The 25,430-nt window shown below is 49.4% G+C and overlaps 1 protein-coding gene across 6 annotated transcripts; it reads left to right on the top strand.

Annotated features, from left to right (window-relative positions):
- Window positions 1–1,354: 1,354 nt before the first annotated feature.
- Window positions 1,355–25,027, top strand: FIG4 (FIG4 phosphoinositide 5-phosphatase). Of its 6 annotated transcripts, none has more exons than XM_032972666.2 (24): window positions 1,355–1,453; window positions 2,536–2,606; window positions 3,789–3,887; window positions 6,728–6,863; window positions 7,114–7,270; window positions 8,419–8,469; window positions 8,763–8,941; window positions 9,397–9,528; window positions 9,989–10,089; window positions 10,222–10,384; window positions 10,778–10,875; window positions 12,463–12,596; window positions 12,763–12,879; window positions 12,991–13,036; window positions 13,385–13,533; window positions 15,977–16,143; window positions 17,064–17,202; window positions 19,258–19,316; window positions 19,925–20,093; window positions 20,559–20,648; window positions 22,743–22,944; window positions 23,804–23,886; window positions 24,021–24,101; window positions 24,295–25,027. In XM_032972666.2, exons 2-24 carry the CDS (start codon window positions 2,544–2,546, stop codon window positions 24,470–24,472), a joined length of 2,793 nt encoding a protein of 930 aa, XP_032828557.1. In that variant the 5' UTR covers window positions 1,355–1,453; window positions 2,536–2,543; the 3' UTR covers window positions 24,473–25,027. The 6 variants fall into 6 exon arrangements, with proteins under 6 accessions (XP_032828557.1, XP_075930735.1, XP_032828556.1 ...); XM_076074620.1 differs by having other exon boundaries at window positions 1,378–1,493; window positions 23,825–23,886; XM_032972665.2 differs by having other exon boundaries at window positions 1,378–1,493.
- The last annotated feature ends 403 nt before the right edge of the window (window positions 25,028–25,430 follow it).

Genomic DNA, 25,430 nt, shown 5'->3' with positions numbered 1-25,430 from the left:
AGTAAACCCACTACAACATTTACAATTCGAGTACCGTAACGTTTCGCGGGTAATCACAACCAGCATCATCAGGCAACAGCCACAGAGCTGCGGAGAAATCCTCCTCCTGTTTCGGTCTTAAATAGAGGTGGGGGGGGATACATGTGACGTCGCCATTTGTGAGCCAATCAGGTGCGAAGACCAGAGAGAGAGAGGTTGGTGCGTAGCTGTCAACCCATTCGGTTTAACCCGTAATCTTGTACAGGGAAAATCGAGTTTTCAGGTCCATACGGCGTACAGCCGTTTCAATACGGGCAATACATGTTTTGTGTCTATTTGTTTGTGTTTCTCCGTTGCGATGGGACTCTGTAGGATGAACGTTGAGATTTATAAGGGGCACGGGGTGACCAATAAGGGGCCGTCCATAAATGACGTCACGCTATTTTGGCCGATTTTTGACCCCCCCTCTCCCCCCCTCGTCACACGGCGTCACAAAAAGTCAGACCCCCCTCAAATATGACGTCACAAAGCTCTGCCCCCCCCCAAAAACATATTTCCATTTTGAAAATAAAACATGCTTCAAATCGCTTTAAACTATTGTCATTGTAGTGCGTATTTAATGTGGCGATGCACTCTCATGTTGTAGGCGAAAACATTTATTAAAAAGGAGGCGTTGGAAAGCTGAAAATTAGCATAAAATTCACTTATATTCATCGTCTGACTATAACTGCAGATGTTCAGAATATTATATTGAAATTCTCTTATAATTATAAAATATTAAAAGTAATTATAACTATAAAAAATACATGAAACTTTTGTAGTAGAACGAAGCAAAATGGAGAGTAAAATTATAACAATCACATTCATTTCACAGAATGAAAAGCCCTGGCAGAATCATTAAAATCAAAATGTTTAATAACAAACATTAAAAACTTTTGCAAAACGTATGCGTCTCCATTCTCCCATGGAGAAGCAAAATGCTCCTTCATGGAATAAATAAAAGGTGACCTTAGTACATTTAAATAATCAAATAGTTGATAATAAAAATAAAAAAATTAGTGTTGTTATAACAATTATATTCAATTAATATTTATTTAAAGTTGCGCATTTTGATGTGACGTCACATTTCTCAAACCCCCCCTCCCCCCCTCGTCACACATCATTTATGGACGGCCCTAAGGTCTGAATTGGTCTGTAATAAGGTAGGCACTGATAAGGGGTTGACAGGTTTGTCAATGTATTCATATAAATTGCAATGGATATCCATTACCAGTCACCCTTCGACAATTCACGTGGCCTCAAAGTGCACCTAGCCTGGCACAAGCGCCGCGGTGTTGCAAGCACGTGTCAGGGTATTCCTCCCCCCACCGTCCCCACGTGGTTTCTGCGCACGTGGTGTTGGTCACGTGGGGTGACATCACGCTCAACAGGAAGTTTGGGTCTTGGCAGCTCAGCGTCGGCTTGCGCGCCGCCGGTGAGGGGTGAGGAGGGCGGTGAGGGTGACGATTATTCTGGTGAGGAGGGTGAGGAGGGTGAGGAGGGTGAAGGTGACGATTATTCTGGTGAGGAGGGTGAGGGTGAGGAGGGCGGTGAGGGTGAAGATTATTCTGGTGAGGAGGGTGAGGGTGAGGAGGGCGGTGAGGGTGAAGATTATTCTGGTGAGGAGGGTGAGGGGGGTGAGGGTGAGGAGGGTGAGGAGGGTGAAGATTATTCTGGTGAGGGTGAGGAGGGTGAGGGTGAGGAGGGTGAGGGGAGTGAGGAGGGTGAGGAGGGTGAAGGGGGTGAGGGGGGTGAAGGGGGTGAGGAGAGTGAAGGGGGGTGAGGAGGGTGAAGGGGGTGAAGGGGGTGAGGAGGGTGAGGGGGGTGAGGGGAGTGAGGAGGGTGAGGAGGGTGAAGGGGGTGAGGGGGGTGAAGGGGGTGAGGAGAGTGAAGGGGGGTGAGGAGGGTGAAGGGGGTGAAGGGGGTGAGGAGGGTGCGGGGGGGTGAGGGGGGTCAAAATGCTACCGAACACAGCTGCTGCATTGTCTGATGTTGCTGGCCAATGCCGTTGACCAATGAGTAGTGAAGTGACACTGCGTTGACAGACATTGCCTTACGATAATAATCATTTTTATCGGCAGCAGCGCCCGAGAGGGCGTCTCGGAATCTGTCACCGTGTGGTTTCCCGCCCTGTTGGATTCCCCTCGGCTGCGCGGCAATGTGGGTCTCTCGTTTCGTGACCCGGGCCAGCACGGCTCTCTTTGTTTCGTGACCCGGGCCAGCACGGCTCTCTTCGTTTCGTGACCCGGGCCAGCACGGCTCTCTTCGTTTAGTGACCCGGGCCAGCACGGCTCTCTTCGTTTAGTGACCCGGGCCAGCACGGCTCTCTTCGTTTCGTGACCCGGGCCAGCACGGCTCTCTTCGTTTCGTGACCCGGGCCAGCACGGCTCCCGGCGGTCACGGAAACACCGGCTGAACACGCCTCTAGTGCTCGGTGAAAAGCGCCCAAGGCAGGTTCTTTCCACCCCAGCAGTAGATAGATCATCGTGGGCTGATGCTGCCGCTTTGTCCCTCCAGGTGGCGTCATGGCAGACGCCTGTCCGATCATCAGCTCGGTGCAAAAACTGGTGCTATACGAAACTCGCGCGGTGAGTGGTGGACCACACGCCCTGTCATCATTAGTAGCCTTGTGTTGTCTCGCGACGTGCAGTGGACACGAAGAGACACACACACACACGCGCGCACTTGGTTCCAATGCCAACACTTGGTTCCAGTGCAGATCAAATGTCGGACTGAGTATAAGATCACTGTGACTGTCTTCAGAGTTCTTCGTGGGCTGGTGCCCGAGTTAATTACTCCACACGTCAACTCTTCACACAAAGATCCCCCGTGTAGCCTTAACAGACTGTTGGGGCAAGTGCTGTTAGCGAGCGCCTATGAAGGCAGGCACGGCACACGAGGGGGTGAGTGGTCAGCACCACGCCCGGCCGCCTTTGTCTCCCCAGTGGCGATGTTTACACACCGCATCAGGTACTCATTTGAGGCTGAGTCGACCTAGGGGAGGCCCGTGACTGGTTCAGATAATCGTCACTGTGTGTTGGCCGTGAGCGGGATTCGAACTCGGCTCGCCGGGTTCGTAGCGCAGCGCGCTAACCGCTACACCATTGCTCCCCACTTCGCACAAAGACAAAGATCCCCCGTATAGCCTTAACATAATGTTGGGGCAAGTGCTGTTAGCGAGCACCTCTGAAATTTTTATCACACACATCACACTTTGCTGCCCTGCAACACCCCCTTTGCTCTGCAAATCGAAATTTGGAAAATTCTAAACCTTATCATTTTTATTACTGTATATATTTTTTATATAATGTACATACATTTTTTTCCTCTCAAAATCGGAAGTTTATTAAAAAAGTTTCTGGAAATGCAGCTGCAAAATCGATAGTATATAATTGGAGACTGTATTGTATAATTGACAGGTACGTGGCCACGAATTGAACCTGGGAAAGTGGACTTGTAGCACGGGTATAGCAAGTGCCACGCTCTCCTTTGCACATTCATCTACAAACACACGGACACAATAACGTGTACAGTCGTGCACAGACACGCGGGGGCATTTGAACGTATGTTAGTAGATCACACAGACTGCGGACATTCATTTTGACAAGCACTGATTTTGAGGAAAACGGTCGTAGGGCATTGGAAACAAAATGCGGACACGTGGCAGAATTTGCTGGGCCGGATAAACGTTGCGACAGGAAAGCGATGCTATCCGAGAGCTGCATTGGTATGTTGCGTTGACAGGCGCGGTGGGACTCGGTTTGTTTCAGAGGTTCTTCCTCGTGGGCTCCAACGACGCAGGTTCCAAGTTCCGAGTGCTCAAGATTGACCGCACTGAGCCACGTGAGCTGAGCCTCAGTGATGACAAGGTGCCTTTCATGTACTCTAGACTCAGCACGTGTGTTCCCTCCGTGTGCACTGCATACTCTACACGTGTGTTCTCTCTCTGTGTACTGCGTACTCTACACGTGTGTTCTCTCCCTGTGTACTGCGTACTCTACACGTCTGTTATCTCCCTGTGTACTGTGTACTCTACACGTGTGTACTGTGTACTCTACACGTGTGTTCCCTCCGTGTGCACTGCGTACTCTACACGTGTGTTCTCTCCCTGTGTACTCTACACATGTGTTCTCTCCCTGTGTACTGTGTACTCTACACATGTGTTCTCTCCCAGTGTACTGTGTACTCTACACGTGTGTGCTCTCCCTGTGTACTGTGTACTCTACACGTGTGTTCTCTCCCTGTGCACTGTGTACTCTACACGTGTGTACTGTGTACTCTACACGTGTGTTCTCTCCCTGTGTACTGTGTACTCTACACGTGTGTTCTCTCCCTGTGTATTGTGTACTCTACACGTGTGTTCTCTCCCTGTCTACTGTGTACTCTACACGTGTGTTCTCTCCCAGTGTACTGTGTACTCTACACGTGTGTACTGTCTACTGTGTACTGTGTACTCTACACGTGTGTTCTCTCCCAGTGTACTGTGTACTCTACACCTGTGTACTGTGTACTCTACACGTGTGTACTGTGTACTCTACACGTGTGTTCTCTCCCTGTGTACTCTACACGTGTGTTCTCTCCCTGTGTACTGTGTACTCTACACGTGTGTTCTCTCCCAGTGTACTGTGTACTCTACACGTGTGTTCTCTCCCTGTGTACTGTGTACTCTACACGTGTGTTCTCTCCCAGTGTACTGTGTACTCTACACGTGTGTTCTCTCCCTGTCTACTGTGTACTCTACACGTGTGTTCTCTCCCTGTCTACTGTGTACTCTACACGTGTGTACTGTGTACTCTACACGTGTGTTCTCTCCCTGTGTACTGTGTACTCTACACGTGTGTACTGTGTACTCTACACGTGTGTTCTCTCCCTGTGTACTCTACACGTGTGTTCTCTCCCTGTGTACTGTGTACTCTACACGTGTGTTCTCTCCCTGTCTACTGTGTACTCTACACATGTGTTCTCTCCCCGTGCACTGCGTACTCTACACTTGTGTTCCATCCCCATATACTAAATATTTTACACCTTCTTGTCCTGTGTACTGTGTACTCTTCATGTGTTCCCCTCCCCGTGTACTGTGTACCATACACGTGTTGATCCCGCTCCCTGTGTACTGCGTACCTTACACGCACGTGTAATCCCGCTCCCTGTGTACTGCGTACCGTACACGTGTTGATCCTGCTCCCTGTGTACTGCGTACCTTACACGTGTGATCCCGCTCCCTGTGTACTGCGTACCATACACGTGTGATCCCGCTCCCCGTGTACTGCGTACCTTACACGTGTGATCCTGCTCCCTGTGTACTGCGTACCATACACGTGTGACTCCGCTCCCTGTGTACTGCGTACCATACACATGTGATCCCGCTCCCCGTGTACTGCGTACCGTACACGTGTTGATCCTGCTCCCTGTGTACTGCGTACCATACACGTGTGATCCCGCTCCCTGTGTACTGCGTACCATACACGTGTGACTCCGCTCCCTGTGTACTGCGTACCATACACATGTGATCCCGCTCCCCGTGTACTGCGTACCGTACACGTGTTGATCCTGCTCCCTGTGTACTGCGTACCATACACGTGTGATCCCGCTCCCCGTGTACTGCGTACCATACACGTGTGATCCCGCTCCCCGTGTACTGCATACCATACACGTGTTGATCCCTCGGTGTGTCCTGCACACTCTGTGACATGTGTTCCCCGCTTGTGACTGTGCACACACGTGACCTATTTGCTTGCTGTATAAATGCTGCCTGCTCACGCGCCGTGTACACGCCAGTGGACGTCGTGCATTTTGACCTCCGGCAACCTGCTGAGCGGCACAATGCATATTGTGTCCAGTGTTTTGAGTTTCACATCGGATGCAGTGGCCCACACGTTCATGTGGATTTGTAATGCTGTTCGAAAATATCTACGATGCTCACTGTACCACTCCAGCACGCCGCCAGACTTCAATAAACATGACCTGTGCTGCGTTCCCATGAACGCACAGAGCCCGGTGGGCCTAGTTCAGACATGGGAAAAGTACGGCCCGTTGGGCTTTTTAATCCGGCCCGCCGAACTTGTCCAAATATTATTATTAAATTAAATTAAATTTTCCCCTTCTCCTGTAATGCCCCCATTTCCCCATTAGATGGTGCACTTTGACCGGAAGTTACGACATGTTTTTGTATTGTTCATGTTCGTGCAATTTTTTTAATTGCCTTGCAAATAAATGCTTTGCTACCTGTTAAAGGCCAAATCCTTTCATGTAATGATTTTTACACGTCATTTATATTAGTTCACACAAACACTCCAGCCATCTGTTCCTGGCCCGGCCCCTCTGTCAAATTTTAGAACCCATTGTGGCCCGCGAGTCAAGAAATTTGCCCACCCCTGGCCTAGTTCGAGATGCAGGCGAGTGAGCTCTGCCTGCATTTTTCCAAGCAACCCTATGGGACCAGGTGAAGCTGTAGGAAAAGCCGTGTAGCTTGCTGCGTGATCTGCTCAGTGGCTCACTTTGCCAGCGGAGCTACCTACTAAATGGAGATTGATTCAGATTGTGAAAATGCAAAATTCTTTGCATGCTGTTCAGTTTATTTACTTATTTATTTGTACATTTTAATAATTTTAATTTTTTTTTATATATATACGGGGCACGGTTTTACCCACCCACGTGATTTCAAAGGACACTGACGCTCGCTGTTGTGTGTGACTTGTGTTTCATGCAGCACGTATATAGCGAGGCAGAGGTGCGTGATCTGTTGAGTCGCCTCGACCTGGGCAACCGTGCTCGCTCCGGCGCAAGAGGGCCCCTACTCGGCCTCCCGGGCCTTTCTCGTGCCACAACTGCGCACGGTATCGTCGGTAAGACTCGGCGCTATGGTGCGAGCATTTACCGTTGTGTGTCTTGCGTCGTTCGCCGTGTTGCTAGCCGAGTTGTAGTTGCGTTGACGCTGTGTTGCGTGGTGTTCAGTGCGTTGCGTTGTGCTGCGTCGGTTTGCTATGTTGGGAGCTTCATTGCGGTGTGTTTCGTTGTGCACTGTGTGCCGTGGCGAGTGCTCTACTGAGCTCGTGTTCCGCAGTTGTGTGCTGCATTGTGCGCTGCCTCCTTAAGGGTTTGTGCGCTTCCTGGAGGGCTACTACATGGTGCTCATCACTAAGCGTCGCAAGGTGGCCGATATCGGGGGCCACAGCATCTACAAGATTGAGGACACCGTAATGACGTACATCCCCCACGAATCTGTGCGCGTCAGCCACCCAGATGAAGCCAGGTACCTCTGCATTCCCCCTTTTTTCATTCAAGCGCTGAACCCCCCTCTCTTACGTCTATAACTGAGTCGAAAGCTGTCTTTCAGTTTGAGGTGCTAAGCTAGCAGGGTATGGCAGCGTATTTTTTGTCGCTGCTGCTGTGGGACCGCAGGCAAGTTCAGAAAAGCCCCAGCCCTGGTTGTTCCCTCTCACGAGAAGGAGAACTGCTTTACATTGGAGGTGCTCTTTTTTTCTTGAGCAACAACAGAAGCAAAGTCGACGCTTCTAGGGTGAGCTGCTCACCGAAAAATGCATTGAGCCGTGCGCCTTCGTCAGCCAGTGCAAAGAGACAAGTTGTTAATTGTGATGGAACAAAAAAAAACAATCTGTAAACTACTACAGGGAAGAAAAACAATTGACACTGGATGTCATTGAATCTATAAGCCTGTGTTTAGCTTTAATGTTTGGTGTAATGAAATGCATTATATTAGGAGTGTTACTCTCTGCTTAAAAAAAAAATCAAACATAATTTCAAAGCGACAGGCTCACTTGTGGTTTGTGCGCCAAGAGCGCTTTCACTGAGTTTATGGAATCTCAGCTGTGCAGTGGGTGAAACCTGTGACGCGTTATGAAATGGGTGTTCTCACACACTTCACTTTTATTGCACACGTGCGGATTATCGGTACCTCTGAATCGGGTCAAAATCACGAGTAAATTTTGGTTTTCACACCATTAAGTGCAAGGCTATCATGAAGGCACTGTGCTTCACGTAGTCTGCAGTAGTTTTGCAGTAGGGGAGAGCGAGGTTACATTTTCACCATGTCGACACACAATGGCCTGCTCTTTGAATGACTTCGCGGGATCTTTACCAGCCACTGTGAAGCGGACAATGTGTATTTTATGGTTACTATGCTCGCACTATTAACCAGGGCGGCCCGTGGGATCCTGAACCGCAAACCTCTAACAAGCAGAAAAACGTGTTACCGCTGGGCCACGTCACTAAGATCTACCCACCCCAGGTAGCACCATCAAGCAAAGCGTCTGGTCCGGTCCCATGGACTAAGTACAGCTGCAGGAAGCATGGTCATGCTCTGAGCAGAGTTTGTGATGCTCAGGTGGGAGTGTTTCATACAGGAATAGAATCGCTAACATGGTTCTTGTTGTGTTTCAGATATGTGAAGATTTTCCAAAATGTGGATCTCTCAAGCAACTTCTATTTTAGGTAATGCACTTGTATGTCGAGAACAAGGACATAGTTTACAAATACAACGGTAAATAAGAGTTACAAATTCTAAAGCTTACTCATGACTCCAGCATTGCTGTATTTCATGTCAGCATATGCAGTACCTTTTTTGACTGTGCATTGCAATGGCTTATTGAGAAAAGCACCCTTTGTTATTGTATTTTAAATTATGGCTGTTTGCCAGTGATGTGAAAGCTCCCACAATACCTTGTGAATAATGACCACGTCTACTGATTTTCTGTAATAGCCCTTGCGCGTCTTTTTCACCACAGCTACAGCTACAACCTCACGCACTCGCTCCAGTACAATCTCACGATGATGGGTACGGCGCGAGACACCACCCCCTCCACATCCACAGCCCAAGCGTCCGTCCTCCCACTGAGCCACCGCGCCCCGCCCAGCAGCTTTGACATCTTCGAGGAAGAGGGATCGGCCCCACACCACTCGCATGGTACGGGGGGGGTCACTCACTCCCTATCACACGGGGTGTGTCACCTCCCCAGCGTCTGTCCCTGTGTGGTGTGTCACCTGCCTAGCATTCGTCCCTGTGTGGTGTGTCACCTCTCCAGCGTCCGTCCCTGTGCTGTGTGTCACCTCGCCAGCGTCCTTCCGTGTGGTGTGTCACCTCCCTAGCATCCGTCCCTGTGTGGTGTGTCACCTCCAAGCGTGTGTCCCTGTGTGGTGTGTCACCTCTCCAGCGTTCGTCCCTGTGCTGTGCGTCACCTCGCCAGCGTCCTTTCGTGTGTTGTGTCACCTCCCCAGCGTTCGTCCCTGTGTGCTGTGTGTCACCTCGCCAGCGTCCTCCCGTGTGCTGTGTGTCACCTCGCCAGCGTCCTCCCGTGTGCTGTGTGTCACTTCGCCAGCGTCCGTCCCCGTCTGGTGTGTGTCACTGTGTGGGGTGTGCAGGCAGCAGGTGCGGCGTGCGCTGCGCTTCGTGCGAGAAGTTTGTGTGGAACAGTTTTCTGCTCGAGCCCTTCCAAGGGAGCGTCCATCCAGATTGGGTCCTGCACATCACACATGGATTTTGTGCACAATCCAGTATCCTGTCCTACCCCGTCCCTCTCCCCTGCAATCAATCGATACAGTCTCCTGTGGAACTTCAACGGCATGTCGAGCACTCTGCGGCGCTTGTATCCGAGCATTTTGTAAGCGTAACCGGCCAAGTTTTTTGGAGCAGGTCGCAGTCGGAAGGTTGCAAGTTAATATCCTGGTTGGGAGTTGACTCAGCTCATCCTACCTCCAAAAGCAGTGCCACTTGGTTGGGACATCAATAGTGGTTGTCCTATGGATAGGCTCACCCCCGCCACAGGAATGTGGAATTGCCATTACTGGCTCTAAATTGGAGATGAACACCACATTTTTGTTGATATGAGACGGTGTGGTGGAGTGGAATTAACACGGTTGGCTACGTACGGTGCAAAGGAAGTTCAACGTTTGTGTGTGGCAGGTGTAAGTCGTGCAGAGACTTTGTGTGTTTCCCTTGACCTCCGACCTTCAGAGCTTGTTGTGTATGGACGGCCAGTCTACATAACCCTCATTGCGCGCCGCTCTGCTCGCTTTGCCGGGACCAGATTTCTCAAGAGGGGAGCAAACTCCGAGGTGCCGGAAACTTTTTTTTCCACTGCGTCGCGTCTAATCGTTCGCCAACTGGGTTTAAGTCGCTCCGCGGAAGGCGTGTGCCACGGTGACACCTGTGATGGCGACGATTTTGTCACGGCGCGGCGTGGCCAGGGGGATGTGGCGAACGAGGTGGAGACGGAGCAGATCGTGCAGGACGCCTCGGTGATGACCTTCGCCCACGGCCGCTTCTCCTCCTACGTGCAGCTGCGTGGCTCCGTGCCGCTGCACTGGTCCCAGGATATCTCCTCCATGATCCCCAAGCCGCCCATCACGCGTGGGTTCTGCCTGCGCACTTACTCTTGACCGCCCGCATCTTGTCCCCGGCGATACCTCGCCGCAGTTTCAAGAGAAACGTATCAAACCGCGAGATCGCGTTTGTGGGCATTGTTCGCCAGCTCGCCGATGGGCTGAAGCGATGATGATGATAGGCGAGTTTAAAACCGGTTGCGTCCATGGGACGATCTGTTTGGCTGTGTCCGGTGATAGAGGTTTCTTAATGACACAGATATAGTCATGAGATCATTCGGTGGTCTCACCCAAAATCAATTACCCATCATAATAATGACTGAAAAAGCTACTTTGTTAAGTTATGTCAACTGTGATTGCCGCTGCTGTTTTTTTAAAGCAAATATTCAATGCTAGCTGCTGTCTTGCAATTGTTTTTCAGTGGATCAGGCGGACCCGTACATGCTGGTGGCCGGGCTGCATTTTGATCAGATGCTGCAGCGATTTGGTTCCCCCATCGTCATCCTCAACCTGGTCAAGGTGATCCTGGAGGCATTTGTGCGCGGAGCACCGTACACCTTGTACATTTCAAGTTTTCAAGTTTCATTTATTTGGTATATCCCTGTGAGCCATGCGGCTCTTAAGTCGGTGTGCAACCGCAACAAACAAAACATGAACAGAGAAACCTCTTAAAGCGACGACGCGCAAGAGAAACATCCTGGGATAAACCAGCAAATCTTCCAGAAAGAAAAAAAACCGCCGTATTACAACGCTGTGTGCAAAAATGCCATGACAGTGGGAGTCACACCTGTGCATGGAGGTGTGCTAAACTAAACAATTTTTTATTTTAGCAGGTGAGGCCCACTGAGCTGTATAGCTTTTTTTCAGAAACAACCTGGCCACAAATGAAGTCGCTGAGCATGTGGAAATCTATAGTAGCCAATATTCTAAACGCATGTTTCTAAATGTGGAGGGCAAACCCGTAAGACCACAGGGAGAACATTCAAACTCCAAATATACAAGAGTCAGGGTCGGGATCGAACCCATGACCTCCTGTATACCAGGCGAGCTAGTTAACATCTGGCCACCGTGTGCATGTGTGCGTGGAACCCAGCAAACCCCAGTCCGATTTCCACTCACGACCAATAATAAAAGTGGTGGATATTTGAATCGGTCTTGGGCCTCTTCTATGTCAACTCAGCCTTAAATTAATACCTGGTCTGGTGTGCATCAACTCTGGGGAGACAAAGGTTGTTGAACGTCGTTCCGGCCACCCACCCCTTCGCGTGCCGTGCCTGCCTTCGTATCTGCTCGCTTACAGCACTTGTCCCAAAATTTTGTTAAGGCTATACAGGGGTTCTTTGTATATTTATAGAGGTGTGTGTGTGTGGTGTGGCATCATGTGTAAGTGCACGTGTATACATCTGTGTGTGTGTGGGGAGCGGTGGCGTAGTGGTTAACGCTCAGCGCTACTAACCCGGGGACCCGAGTTCGATTCCCACTCAAGTCCAACACCAGTGACGATCTGAAACGGTTCTTGGGCCTCCCCTAGGTAGACTCGGCCTCAAATGAGTAAACATCGCCACATTAGAGAGAAAGGCGGCCGGGCGTGGTGCTGGCCACCCACCCCCTCGTGTGCCGTTCCGGTTTTCATAGGTGCTTGCAAACAGCACTTCACCCGACAGTATGTTCAGGCTCTACGGGGGATCTGTGTCTTTGCATGCTGGTGTGCGTGCGTCCTTGACACTTCCACCGACAGTATGTTCAGGCTCTACGGGGCATCTTTGTCCTTGCATGCTGGTGTGCGTGCGTCCTTGACACTTCCCCCGACAGTATGTTCAGGCTCTACGGGGGATCTGTGTCTTTGCATGCTGGTGTGCGTGCGTCCTTGACACTTCCTCCGACAGTATGTTCAGGCTCTACGGGGCATCTGTGTCTTTGCATGCTGGTGTGCGTGCGTCCTTGACACTTCCACCGACAGTATGTTCAGGCTCTACGGGGGATCTGTGTCTTTGCATGCTGGTGTGCGTGCGTCCTTGACACTTCCTCCGACAGTATGTTCAGGCTCTACGGGGCATCTGTGTCTTTGCATGCTGGTGTGCGTGCGTCCTTGGCTTGCGCGGGAAGCGTCACGAGAAGCGTCGCCATGAGAGCCTGCTGAGCGAGGAGCTGCTGGCGGCCGTTGGCTACCTGAACCTCTTCCTCCCCCCCGAGCACCACATCCACTACATCGCGTGGGACATGGCCAAGTACAGCAAGAGGTGGAGGCCACGCGCACAGCTCACAGTGACAGCTTTTACAATGTGTACGGGACGCGCACACAAACTCGCGCGCCCGGTTGTGGTCGCGTTCGTTTCGGCGATCGTTGTGGATGTGCCGTTTAGGTTTGCTGTTGTTTGTTGTCGATATTTTTGTTGTGTGCTGCAGGAAGCACGTGAACGTGCTGGACAAGCTGAGTGACATTGCAGAGGGAGTTCTCAGGAAGACGGGTTTCTTCATGAACAAGCGGAGCTACTATTGCAACGCTCTGCACCTCGAGGAGAGGTGAGGGCAACCAGGAACACACCCCGCACCTGGTGGAGGAGGTGAGTCTCGTGAGTTTAGTATTTAACTGCGTCTCTGAATCGCTGTGTGTGTGTGTGTGTCGGTGAGCAGATTGGATGAGATCGGGGGACTAAGGATGGCTGGGCGACAGTTACAGGTGCTCGTCCATAACCCTGTTGTCAGCTCTCTACACAACATTGAGAGAGCAGTGGAGCTATTGGAATTGTTTAACACGTGAGCACATGGTGCTGGATTTATTGTTGCACCGCAAGATCACGATAGGTGGTGGCGGTGGTATGGGGGTGGCTTCGTCCAGCTATGGATTAATCATGGCTGTTGATGATAAGATAAGGACATGCTGTGGATAGTGTTGAATAAGACCGTAAACTGAAAGCTTTATATAGGAGTCTTTTACGCTAGTTTTGTGTGTGTTTTTTATGCAAGTTTTCAAACGTTCCCTATGAAGGCATGCGCAATGTAATATTGTGTTATCGTGCGTAATCAGACAGGAGTACTACGGACTAACTGCGTCGACTGTCTGGACCGCACCAACACTGCACAGTTCATGGTTGGAAAGTGTGCGCTCGCATATCAACTGTACGCTCTGGGAGTGCTTGGCAGTCCCCAACTGGAGCTGGACACCGACGCTGCCAGGCATGGAGTGCGCACACGAGCTACCATGCACATGCACAGCTACTTATGGAACTGCACACAAATCTTGACTTAGAGCTTTCGTGACTGCAGGAATTCATATTCTTTGGGTCTTTCGGTAAAGCCACGTAGATAGAAAAATGATAAAATTATCACGACGTTTCGATCGCCACACAAGCAGTCATCAGCAAGTGAAAAAATATAGCGAGAGAGCTGCCTGATGACGATTGCTTGTGTTGCGATCGAAACGTCGTGATAATTTTATCATTTTTCTATCTACGTGGCTTTACCGAAAGACCCAAAGAACAATGCACACACTTTCAGTGCATACACCTACACGCATGTGTACATAGCATCTGCGGCTATGGGGTTGGCATTTTCAAGATCAAGATGTCAACACACCTCTGCAATGCTCTCAGCCGCTGCAGATCCTGCAGCTGCTGCACAGTTGAAAACGTGACCTTCAGGATCTGCCATAATAGTATCCCAGCGCCTGCTCTTAGGTCTTTCATTTGGTCAGTGGACTCATGGAGACCACTCCACTTCCTTGAATAATTATCAAATAGAGCAAGTCAAGATCTATCAGTATCTTGGGGTCATCCTGGATTCAAAACTTAGTTTTGAAGATCACATTGATTATATTGGTAAAAAGACAAAAATAAAAATTGGTTTTCTGTATCGACACAAGCACTGCTTCCCCCCAATGTTCCGTTTGGAATTGATAAAAGCTACCATACTGCCTCTACTTGACTACTGTGACATCGTGTATAAATCAGCTCCAAGTACTGTACTGAAGAAGCTTGATTCCATCTATCACTCGGCCTTAAGATTTGCATTGAACTGCCCATATAGAACTCACCACTGTGATCTCTACATTGGGTCAAACTTAACATCTCTTAATGTTCGACGGCTTGTGCACCAGATCTTATTTATTCACGATGTACTTACAAAAAATTCCGCAGACTACCTACTGGATCTCCTCTCTGTTTCAAAGAACAAATTTGACCTCAGGTCTTTGCTCATTTACCAGCTTCACATTCCCTATTGCCGTACAAAAACTGGAGGAAGGGCCTTTGCTATTGATGCCCCCAGGGTCTGGAATGCTATTGCCAATAAACTGCAACTTGAATCACTACCTATGAGATCTTAACTCAAAACTGCTCTAGAGGAGTTGTACACCCCTATCTGCCACTGCTATTCAGTGGCCTAAAATATGGCTCTAGATTTTGGTGTTATAATTTATTTACATAGTGTATTGTTAAAAATTCGGTCACAGTCCCTATGATCACTGTTACCTTGCATTTATGGCTTTTATTTTGGTGATTTCGAAAAGTTTTTTTGTTTTGGCCATGTTTTTGTTTATTGTAGTACGGAGTTAGACTGATGGCCTTAATCTTAGTTGTCTTGTGGTTGTTGTTGTTGTTTGACTTGCATCCCACTGGCATTTTTGCACACAGCGTTGGTGTACGGTGCTATTTCAGGAATATTTTGATGTTTTTTTTCCTGGATTTTTCTGTTTGCACAGTCACACACAGTCACTTTAAGATGTTTTCTTGTTCATGTTTTTGTTTGTTGCGGTTGCACCTGATTCAAGAGCCGAATGGCTCACAGGGCTATACCAAATAAATGAACTATGAACTCTTGGCAATTAGCCCTTGCCTATCTTGCACATGTGCCCCTACCGAGCGCAAACCACTGCTGCCTCATCATATCTACCAAGCTATGCTAGTGTAATTCTTTATTTTAACTTGGAAAGCTTGCCTTGGAAAACATCGTAGGCAGGTGGGCCCCTGCCTATGATGTTTTTTTTATTTTTTTTATTTCTGTTGTTGAACTTCTTTCGCAGCATTGCATGTGGGAAGAAACAGGAGTGCCCAAAGAAATCCCACACGCCGAGAAAGGGCGGACACTCAAAGCTGCCGCAGCCTGCCATAAATATGCTCGCCATAGCACCAATGGCTCCAATCTCGCGTGATCCACCTCACTGGATTAAGGGCGCATGCCTTAACACTTCAATCTTCTTTGTCTTGCGCTCAGGTTAGCAATGACATCGAGCACAGCAAAGATGTCAAATTGTGACCTCAAGTTGGATGCTGTTCTAGAGAGGAAGGCAGTATGCGAGCACAGTGTTCGTACACAAACAGCACCAACGGCGTCACCACATCGCAGAGATCAAATCCACTCGAGTCATTCACCCTGCATTGAGATTTGGGCATACAATTGAGGTTTTGTCTTTATAATAATCATAAATAATTAGATTTATCTATATCGCTTTTAATCAAGGATCTCAAAGCTTTGCACAGGACACAAGCAGTAGCAGACACTCAGCATAAACATTCTATTATAAGTACATTAAAAAAATAATTGATGTGACCAGCATGGACACAAAACTGTAGCCTCTGCATTGAGACGTTCCTCGTGGCTATTGAATGTTGTCATTTTACAGGATACTGGAGGAGTTGTATGAAGACCACGGTGACACGCTGGCCCTGCAGTACGGAGGCTCCCAGCTGGTGCACCGTGTCAAGACTTACCGCAAGCTCACGCCGTGGACCTCGCACTCGCGGGACATAATGCAGACGCTCTCCCGCTACTACAGCAACGCCTTTTCAGGTAATGCGAATCGCAATGCACTTGGCTAGACGCTTCGCCGTGTGTGTGGGGCCTGCTTTGCATTCTTGTGCATGTGCCCTGCAGGAGTATATGATGCATATCTGTCAACCCCTTATCAGTGCCGTACCTTATTACAGACCAATTCAGACCTTATTGGTCCCCCGTGCCCTTATAAATCTCAACGTTCATCCTACAAAGACAATAAAAAATGGTGCCCGTATTGAAACGGGCTGCATGCCATGTGGACCTGAAAACTCAATTTCCCTGTACAAGAATACAGGTAAACCGTATGGGATGATAGGTATGGGATGATAGGTATGTGATGCGAATCCATGCAACGTTTTCTCGCAAACTGGACTTTTGGCTCCTCGTTAAACTGATACAAAACTGCGTGGTTTTATTCTTGGTTCTTTCGGTAAAGTCACGTAGAAGGGAAATAATAAAAATAAAACATAATCAAATTATCATGACGTTTCGGCCACAACGCAAGCAACCGTCCTCAGGTGAAGAACAGAGCTGTCTTTCCGACAGCTCTGTTCTGTCTTTCCGACAGCTCTGTTTCTTCACCTGAGGACGGCTGCTTCCCTTGTGGCCGAAACGTCGTGAGAATTCTATTGTTTCATTTAATTTTTTTATTCCCCTTCTACGTGGTGACTTTACCGAAAGAACCAAGAATATGAATCTCTGCAGTCACGAAAGCTTTAAATCGAAACTGTGTGGTTGTGCATGTACGAAATCGCCGACGATGCATTGCGCGCAATCCACCCACGTGACTGCTGCAGCCACGCGTAGCGTCGCGATGCGCTGCAATCCTTGAATGCAACCACGACTGCAAATTGTTTCGTACTCCTCGCGTGCGTGGACTCGCATGCGGGTTGTGCTCGTGACCCGACCCCCCGCCCCTCTCCCCCGCTGCGCAGACGCTGAGAAGCAGGATGCAATGAACCTGTTCCTGGGGATGTTTGTGCCTCGGGATGGGCGGCTGCACCTGTGGGAGCTCACGACGGATTACTACCTCCACCACACGGACGCCACCCGCCTCCCTTCCGCGCTACGCAGGTGTGTGCCCTTCCGCTGAATCCGCATCTTGAATGGTTGAAGCAGATAGGTGACCTCTGCAAATGAGGGGATTCTAGTCTATTTTGTCCACGATTCTCATGGCCTGGGTCTTGTGCAGGCTGTCGAATTAGATTTTTTTGTTGTGCCCCCTAATCCCACGGCATCTTCTCCTGTATGCGTCCATCGATGTGCGTGTTTTCTCCGTCTCGGCTGATTTTCAGTCACAGGATCTATTCATTCATAGGAATGTATTCTCGTCACACGTTTCTAGCTGATGTTCACTTGCTTTTATTTGTAGTGATTTGCGATGCCTCCTGTTTATACTGTTAAGTCCACATGATGCAATTTCACATTTCGTCTCAAGACTGCGGCTATGCAGTCTTGTGTGCCATAGTGGAGGCGGCTGCCCATGACATCAGCGTATGCGTTGGCACTGGTTGGCAGGGCATGTCCTTGTGACAGAGAGGATATGTCCCTTCTGTATGGAATAGAGTGTTGCCCCCTTGCATGTGTGGGTTTTCTCCAAGTGCTCCGGTTTCCTTCCGCATGTATGAAGGCTCACTAATTGGTTGAAAACACCTTATTATGTAGAGAACTGCAGAGCAAGTGTTGGTGTTGCCTGGAAACCTTCCGGCTTTGTCCGTGGTTCCTCTGAGCCTGTGAGACCCAATCTGTATGAATGCCGCTGCATCAAGTTAATCATGACAATCATTAGATTATATATTTTTGCAGATGTGAAGGTGTGTTAGCACTACAAAAGAGTGCATTTTATGTTGGATCCCACAGCCGAAATGGTAGAAGATGTTAACGCAGTGTGATAGTCCTAGTACAGGGTTTTACAGCACTTGGGGTTCTGTTGTGCGTTACACAGACCCTGCACGTATTAGTAATAATATGAATGATATTTTCCCAGAACACTTCACTGAGTCTCAAGACAATTATTCAGGAGGTTTCTGTGTTCGGTTGTTTGGCCGCTTCCTTTAAGGAATGTTTGCCTTGTGGGAGGAAACCATATACAGTAGACTCTTGTATAAGAATAATTTTTACCCTTTCTGGCAACATAACAGGTGTTAAGATGTTAAAACACCAGACATAAACCTTTTGCAAGGAATCATGTCTGCATTAACCACACTTGTGGTGAACATGCACACAAAAACATGCTCTTGTAGTACATGATGATGCATTGTCTTTGAAACTGATTGGTCCACACCAGAGACGGCCTTCTTTAGAGCCTCGTCTCAAGCAGTGTTAGACCAGAGGACAACGCCAAAAGGCGAACAGCACAAAGACCATGCCACTATCAGGACATTGAGAGCTCGGGGTGAGCAGCTACACCATGGGACCGCCCTTGTCAGTATCAAAACACAACTGTTTTATTGCCAGAAAGGGTTAAACCTATTCTTATATTTTGATGCTGGCAAGGGAGGTCCCATGAAGTAGACTCTCGATTATCCGCGCGTGTGGTTTATCCGATTTTGCGGATTAACCGTGCACCTGAGATTTTTACTTGAATTAATAGCTCGTGGATTTTCCCTGAAGCCCAAATTAATCGTCTAAAAACAGTTAATACGTCGTTATTCTCGGACATGTGTATCACAAGTCACGTGCTTAAACCGAGAAAATATGCTGCTACGGTTAATCCGAAATGCACGTGATCGCCTCTACAGTCCAGTAGTTGCCATATCTTTACAACAGTGGAGGCAGTTTTATTGATGTTGTTTGGCATGGCTCTGCTATCCACTTAATGGGGCCGAGTTGTCTGCTTGGGCAAATATGTTTTTTGGCATAGAGATCCGTGGAAAATTTATATTTTTGGATTATCCGGAGATTTTGAATTATCCGCGGCCATCCTCCCCGTCATTAGCACGGATAATCGAGAGTTCTACTGGATACTCAAAAGCTCAGCACAGATGAGTTTATTCCATCTCCTGGCCACCGAGTAGCTTAATCCTGCAACATCTGGTACTTCCAGAAACTAGGATTTTACATCCGCTCAGCTTCCGAGATCTGGCGGGAACGGGAGCATTCAGCGAAATGTGCGTTTTTCTGTGGCAGCTACACCCGTTGGTGGTCTCCGGTGCTACTCTCATGTCTTCCACTGCCCTACGTTCCACGTGAGTTTTCCCCGCTCGTCACCGGCATCTCGGGAAGCTGAGAGTTGGTTTCATGGGATAAGGTCAACATGTTATTGTGGCCAAAACCGTCAAAGTCCGCCACCCCTACACACGAAATTGCCAACGCTCTCTCCCCTCCGCCAGATCCCCCAGCTGCTGCGCAGTATACTGACACGCAGCCATCTCAAAGATCTGCCCTCGCAGTAATCCCACCTTCCATAGCCTTAGGTCTTCCCTTCGTCGCCACACCTGTGGGTACCACTCCAATGTCTGTGTTGGCAATTTTCCATCCCTCATCTTTCCTGCGTCCCACCCAGCGCGACCATTTTGCATAATTACATTTACAACACTTACCTGCCTCTCTTCTGGATTTATATCTTGCCACAAGATATAAATCCAGAAATATTTTTTTTCATCGGTGTACATTTGCTCCCGATGACATTGATGATAAACATGGACATTGATCGAAAATATTTATTGACAGCTGTAAAGTGGTGCAAAGAACCATGAAGAGGTGCACTTGGCAAAAAACTAAGAGCAGCTGCAGGGAAGATAGGGAGGGGTTGAACTGACGTAAGATAATTGACGTTGAGCCCGGCCTCCTGCAGGTGCAGGACAAGAGGCGGGTTATCGGCCCGCGGGGTCCGATTGCCTTGGTGAGGGCGCCGAGGATGAGGAGGAGGAGGAGGAGACGGACGTTTACACCGAATTCTTCCAGCCTCATCAGCTCACCAGCCTCGAGGAAACCTTCGCCTTCACGATGCCTTGCTCCACCCGGTGAGTGGCCTGCACCACCACCTCGGCCCGGAATGATGTTTAGAGTTCTAAAATGATTTTGGTTTCACCAAGTGAGAACTCCAGAGACCCGGGATGAGTCTCATTTTCGAGCGTTACCTGGGGAATTAGTCTGCCAGCAGGGGGGGGGGGGGTGATGTTTGCTGCTATGTATAATTCCAGTTGAGAAAATTTGTGGGTGATCATTGATTTTTGCCATATTTGGATTCTGACGCCAGCATACAATGGCCTACTCTTGCGAGTGACGTCAACAGTAATAGCCAGGGCAGCCGCTGGTTTCGAACTGTGAACATCTGCAACAAGTAGCTAACGTGTTGCCACTAGGCCACGTCACTGCCTAAGGTAAGCAGGTTATCTTGGCCAATGCTGTTGATTCGAATTAAAGTTGTTACTGTGTGAGTTGAGGTTGCGGTGTCGGTCTGAATGGATGTTGCTGTGTTGTTTCAGAGACTTCATGCCCAAGGGGGCATCCATAAATCCAAGCCCATTCATTGTGCGGAAGCCTGAAGAGACCAGCAAGAGCTCTCCTTCGCTGAGGTGTACTGTTTTTTACGCTTAAAGGATGCGTTTACCGTGTACACACGTGACTTGCATGTGTGTTGTGCGGTTATCAAATCAATCTCGATCAAAATGTTATCGTGGCCAAGCCATCGATTGCCAACACACCTTGGCAATGCTTATCAACCCTTCGCCAGATCCAGCAGCTGCTGCACAGTAAACAATCGACCCTCAAAATGCGCCCTAAACATTATCCCACCATCTGTGCTTAGGCCTTGTGCTTAGGCCTTACTCTTTGGTCTTTGAAATCGGCCCTCCCCATCCCGCACGTACCACACAGTGCAGCCCTTGTTCCTCATCACATCTACAAATCTTGGTCTGCCATGCACTCATCCAGACTACTGTGTTGCATATCCTATCTTGCCACGATATGGCATTTGAGACACCTGTGCTCAAATGCCAAAGACTTTTATTTTTAAGCTCCTTGGGGTCCAGGGGGCCCTGGTACGGAACAGCTTACGCAATTCTACCCAGTTCTATAAATTGCGTCACGAGAATTTGTCCCAATTCCGATTCCCTACGGGATTTACACGTGGGGATTGCTTAAATTTCCATGAAAACATAGGGGCGGTTACTTGCGTCCACACACACACACTATTGCGTCCACACACACGCACACGCACGTGCGTGCTCACAAAGACAAAGATTCCCCGTATAGCCTCAACAAACTGTTGAGGTGAGTGCTGTTCGCGAGCGCCTATGAAGGCTGGCATGGCACACGAGGCAGTGGGTGGTCAGCACAACGCCCGGCCGCCTTTGTCTGCCTAGTTCCGATGTTTTACATATCACACCGGAGAGTTATTTGAGGCTGAGTGGCCCGAGGTGAGGCCCAGCACCGGTTCACATATTCCATCACCGATGTTGGCCGGGAGTTGGAGTCGAACTCGGGTCGCCTGGTTCTTAGCTTCGATGCGCTAATATAGCCCCTACACGACCGCTCTCCTAAATGCACAAACACAAATACACACCCAGACACATGCACACATCCACACTCTTACACACTCAACATAGAAACACATAGGTGCGAATCACGTACAAATACTCTCCCCGCACAGACACGCACTGTCACAAATCGAAAGGCGATATCTCCATATCGCCTTTTAACAGGTTGTTCACCAACACCTATTAAGGTCGGGCATTGCACACAATAGATGCATAAAAAACCCACACAAAAACACTTCTCTGCCACACAAGCACATGAACACATTCCTACTCACTCGATTGCACACACACACACACATGCTCATACACTCCCACATATAAAGCGCATGCAAAATCACAGAATAAAAAAAACATTAACCTTTGTACAATGTACAACTTACCTCAGTAACAGACTGAAGCGGTGAAACCAGGGTGGCCATGTTGCATAGGGACTTGATGCGCCGATGTCGGCCATTTTACATCAGGATCGCTTCTCCTTGCAGCTGATTGGGTGACGTTAGTGGGAGTGATGGCAATCCCCCCGGCGACCGGGATGCGCACACAGATGCTCAACGTTTCGGGCGACGCAATGTCACAGCCGACACAAAATCGCTGCCCGGTTGACCTTGTGCAAATTTTCTGTGCTCAGGCCCCTCAGCTCTGTGATCCACAGAGTAATACAGACAGCGCTCGTGTCTTAAAAAAAACCTTTTCCTTACACTCGTTTCTGTGTTTCTCTGCTCTCTTCCAAAATGGTTTGCTTAGCCCATCAAAAACCTGCACTGCTAAAGCAATGTGTCTCTTTGACCTCTTCCTCACAACTTTCTGCATAATGAACATTGCTGCCTCAGTATACAAAGTCCCCCACCACCGCTGTGGTTATGGATAAGAATTGTGCGTAGATGTTATGTTCGTCTTTTTAGCACAAAGAATGTTGTAACAAAAATATACACCGTATGCAATGGCTTACTTTAGTGGTGTGTTGCCAATTCACCGAAACCATTCTAACTTGATCCCTGCTGGGGCGGTGCTGACTACGCCCCCCCCCCTCCCCCCCCCGCCAATGTGCTACGTAGCATTGCGAGCACCTGGCAATGTGCTTTGACAAACCACGCAGGCTAAGGGGGTGGTCCTCTGTTGGTGTGTCTGCAGTAAAGCACGTGAGGAAGGGGTGGGGGCTGTGCAGCGCAAGACGGTGGCGAGCGCGCCGCCCCCGGCCCCCCTGGAGGACACTCCGTCCAGCAGCTCGGGGGACGACTCGGCGTCGGACGCCGACGATGAAAACTCCGCGTCCGCGCGCGGCTCCCCGGCCCGCCCCAACCGGCATCCCGGAGAATGTGTGGATCCACGCCAGGTCAGAGTCGCCATCCTCCGCGCGGCCTCTTGTGTAGATCGTGTGGAGGGTGTCGGCGGGGAGCGTGCGACGGACGAGGAAGATTTGAGCCACTCGCACGTCGGTGACTTATGGCGTGCGTGGCCTGTGTAATGGATCGATTCCTATCCCAATATCACTCGGGGAGACTGGTTCATGCTTTTGTGTTCGCCCGACTTGATCAGGCGACAGCCAAATCTGTCTGTCGCCTGATGAAGCTGGTTGTAATTACTGGCGAAACGTTGTACTGAGTTTGTAAATGTTGTGGCTTGGCTCTCCAACACACTGGTGTGCTGTGCCAGTGACGAATTGGCCACGTTCTGTTCACGTGACAACCCTTACTAGTTAGCCGTGGCGGGTTTTAACGACACGATCTGACCCAAAAATCTCTATTAGGGATTTATTTCCATTTGTACTGGAATTTAATAATATATTCCCCCGCCTCCCACATGTATAAATAGCCATAATTGGAGTTGTGACCACACATCGCAATCGAAGCCCACCAGGACCTTGGGCAACTGTTGGGGCCCGTTCTAGCAGCCCTCCTGCTCGTCTTTGGCTTCCTGCGCCTCTTGAGTGGACAAAAAGCTGTGCATTACTAATTCTACATTTTTATTACAGAAACATTGGGGAAAGATAAAAGGGTAGCAGGGCTTGATGTCGAGATCTGGCGTCCGTCGCAAATCAATCATGCATCTCCAATAGCTTGGAGCTGTAGTTTACAGATTCGCGTACAAATCCTGTGTTTTTGCAGCGGAGAGGTTCGTTAACCTGGGTACTTCATTGAAAAAGCCATTGCCGAATGTGAAGTGCAGCGATTGTCTTTGACTTTCCTAAGCAGGTGATATACCCTTCGGCGCAGAGTGTCTACGGAGTCGACATCACAAAGCAGCTCAGTCTGCAAGACCAAGAGCTGTATGCCAAGTGAGTTCACCATCTTATTGAATGAGAACCAAGTCTCGCGACTTGATACGGAATTGACGTAAATGTATAAAAAACGTGCAGAGTCTGCTTGCTTTTGCACGTTTTTTTATCCCTGCTGTATTTTTCGTTGCAAGGTTTGTGAAGCTGGGCGTTGACCACAAGTCGACGGAGCCGAGCGTGCGTGTGGCCTCCTTCCTGGATGTCTCCAAGCTGCTGTGGGTCACCCACTCGGCACTCGTTTGCACTAAGCCCGTGTCACCCTCTGTGTTTATCCTTCATTCTTTGTATCGTAAAAGTTAACGCTAACGTAATTGCATAGCCGAAGTGGCTTGAGCGTGACCACTTTGGGTTACACTAAAACAGTCGGAGCGATGGAGACGGTACGTTATGCGCGTGTGTGGCACGCAGGACTCCGCTATCGGTCTTCCCCCCCGCGAGCGTGCGCCGCGTGTCTCCTCCGCGCGTCTCCGCGCCTGCGCTGGACGTGTACGAGGCGCACGTCCGCGCCGCGCGAGGTCACGCGCTGGAGCCCCGCAGGCACGACCTGGTGCTGTACCGACAGCACGTGCGGAACCGCTACATGTGACGCGCCCTCTACATGCCGCTGCTACACGTGATTACGCACTGCACGCAACTGCTGCATGTGACGCACACGTCACGTGCACTCTGCATGCATCTGGTGCGTTTGACATGCACTCTACATGCAGCCGCTACATGTGACGCGCACGCTACATCCAGCTGCTACATGCGACATGCAATTTACATACAACCACTACACGTGACGTGAACTTGACGTCCAACCGCTACGTCATGCGCACTCTCCATGCAGCTGCTACATGCGACGCACACTCTACATGCAGCCCGTATATGTGACACGCACGTGACATGCATTCTTCATGCAGCTGCTACATGTTACGCACACTCTTCACGCAGCTGCTTCATGTGACGTGCAACCTACATGCAACCGCGACATGATGCGCAATCCACATGCAGGTGCTGCATGTGGTGTACATTGTACATGTAGCCACTGAATGTGACACACTTGACTTTGTTTTTTTGCACATCCTCTTGGCCGCACTGTCTCCTTGGAGTGTGTATACATTTCCGCAGCATTTAATCAATACAGCACAAGTAAACCCTGGACCCGTTTCAGCATTCATTGTTTCTTAAGCAGTCAGGCTTAAACGAATACTGATAAAATTCCAGATCTTTCTAGGCAATGACTCTCTCTGTTAGATATGGGTCCTGAATTATATAAAATGTCAATTGAACCGACAGCCAATCGGGGTGAGGGTGGAGCCAGGGCTAGTCATCTCACCGCCGTATGACACGCCAGACATGAGGATAACATCGTGTTTCAAAAGTGACGTGAACACGTTTTTTGTCACGCAAGACACGCGACGTTGCGCTGAACGCAAGTCGGAGGTCCAGTGCGAACCCACCCGCCCCCATTGTCGTGATTGTCAACACCATATTGATTTTTTTAAGGCATCTCACTTGCAGACCTAAGGAGTCTTAATTCCATTGCTGGGAGTCCCAAAACC

Source organism: Petromyzon marinus, chromosome 49 (genome assembly GCF_048934315.1).
Source record: "Petromyzon marinus isolate PM22_M1 ecotype Great Lakes invasive population chromosome 49, UKy_Petmar_22M1.pri1.0, whole genome shotgun sequence".
Lineage (NCBI taxonomy): Eukaryota > Metazoa > Chordata > Hyperoartia > Petromyzontiformes > Petromyzontidae > Petromyzon > Petromyzon marinus.
The sequence above is the reverse complement of the archived record's forward strand: the minus strand, read 5'-3'. Positions and strand labels throughout refer to the sequence as shown.